At 63.6% G+C, this 1278-nt stretch overlaps 1 protein-coding gene across 1 annotated transcript; it reads right to left on the bottom strand.

Annotated features, from left to right (window-relative positions):
- Window positions 1-23: 23 nt before the first annotated feature.
- Window positions 24-653, bottom strand: EMIHUDRAFT_258796 (hypothetical protein; the record flags this gene model as incomplete). Its single annotated transcript, XM_005759050.1, has 2 exons — window positions 24-241; window positions 345-653. Coding segments are annotated over 2 exons (527 nt in total), but the record flags the coding sequence as incomplete, so codon positions are not given.
- Between the last annotated feature and the right edge of the window lie 625 nt (window positions 654-1278).

Genomic DNA, 1278 nt, shown 5'->3' with positions numbered 1-1278 from the left:
GCTGTCCATCAGGCCCCGCCCACGGGTTTCCAGGCTTGGCGTACATGCCGGCCGCGTGGAGCGGCTGGTGGATGTCGCCCATAAGGTGAAGCATATAGCGAAGGTTGAGGTTGAGCGACCAAAGGTTGGTGCTCGTGCCGAGAGAGTACAGCGTCTCGCCGAGGGCCCACACAATGTGGTCCTCCGCGTAGATGTCTTGCTCCTCCTCGGACAGCTCCACGCCATCGGGGTTGATCGGAACCTGCGGGTAGGCATAAGCGGGCGCGTTTATGCGTGCTGGTGGCGGCGGGGGCAGATGAGCAGACGGCACGTTGCGCTGATTACGGCTTTCTACTTTCCCACACATCAGCATAGTGCCACGAGCTGAACTTGCGGTCGGCCACTGCACCGGCGTAGAGGCGGTGGTCCCCGCTTGCAAACTTGCAGTCCTGCTCGTCGCGGTCACACTTTGCTGTGTCAAGCCACACCGCAGCCGTCGTCAGGTCGGAGGTGTTGGGGAAGAAGGGCTGCCAGTCATCGAGCAGCATGCTCAGCGTCTTCTTTTCCGACTCGGTCAGCGAGAGCTGGGCGACTTGGGAGATGAGGGTGTGAGCGATGGTGTGCCACCCATAGCACGTGGCCAGCGCCGCAAATAGGGCCGAGACGCGAAGCATCGCCCCGAATGGCTGGATGATCGATCGGGTCGTCGCTTCATTTCCCGTCCGGGGGGTTTGACACGAGGCCGACGGAGGATGAGCTGTGCAGAGATTCGCTGCCGTCCCTTTTTTAATTCTCAATGTATGTGGCTCTTACGTACATTCCCGGAGGAGGACTGCTGACAGGGTTTGCGATGAGGAGTGACCCGAAGGGTTTCTCGGGGTTAGTGCACCACTAACCGCCTCTGCAAGAGCACTACGCCTCAGCGGGCTCATACTAGCACCCACCTCGCGAGCCGACGTTCTGGCTCAACGAGGCTGCTGCTGGCACTCGGGGCCGACTTTCTGGCCCAGCGAGGCCGCTGCGGGGCACACGGCGGCACGGGTCACTCCTCAACACTAAACCCCCGTCGAAGCAGGAAGTATGGGTGTGTGTGTAAAGGCGGCGCGGCACGGCAAGGGTCGGCGGTAAGGCGGCGCGGCGGCAACAGACGGCAGGCAGGGCATCGGACGGCGGGACAAACGGCACGGGGCGTGGCACTGTAGGAGCGGCGGTACGGCGGCACGGCGGTAACGGACGGCAGGGGGGGCGGCGGGCTAAACGGCAAGGGCGGCGCGGCACGGAGGAAGGAGCGGCACGGCA

Source organism: Emiliania huxleyi (assembly GCF_000372725.1).
Source record: "Emiliania huxleyi CCMP1516 unplaced genomic scaffold EMIHUscaffold_8185, whole genome shotgun sequence".
In the NCBI taxonomy this organism is placed as follows: domain Eukaryota; phylum Haptophyta; order Isochrysidales; family Noelaerhabdaceae; genus Emiliania; species Emiliania huxleyi.
This window is presented reverse-complemented; position numbering and strand designations above follow the sequence as displayed.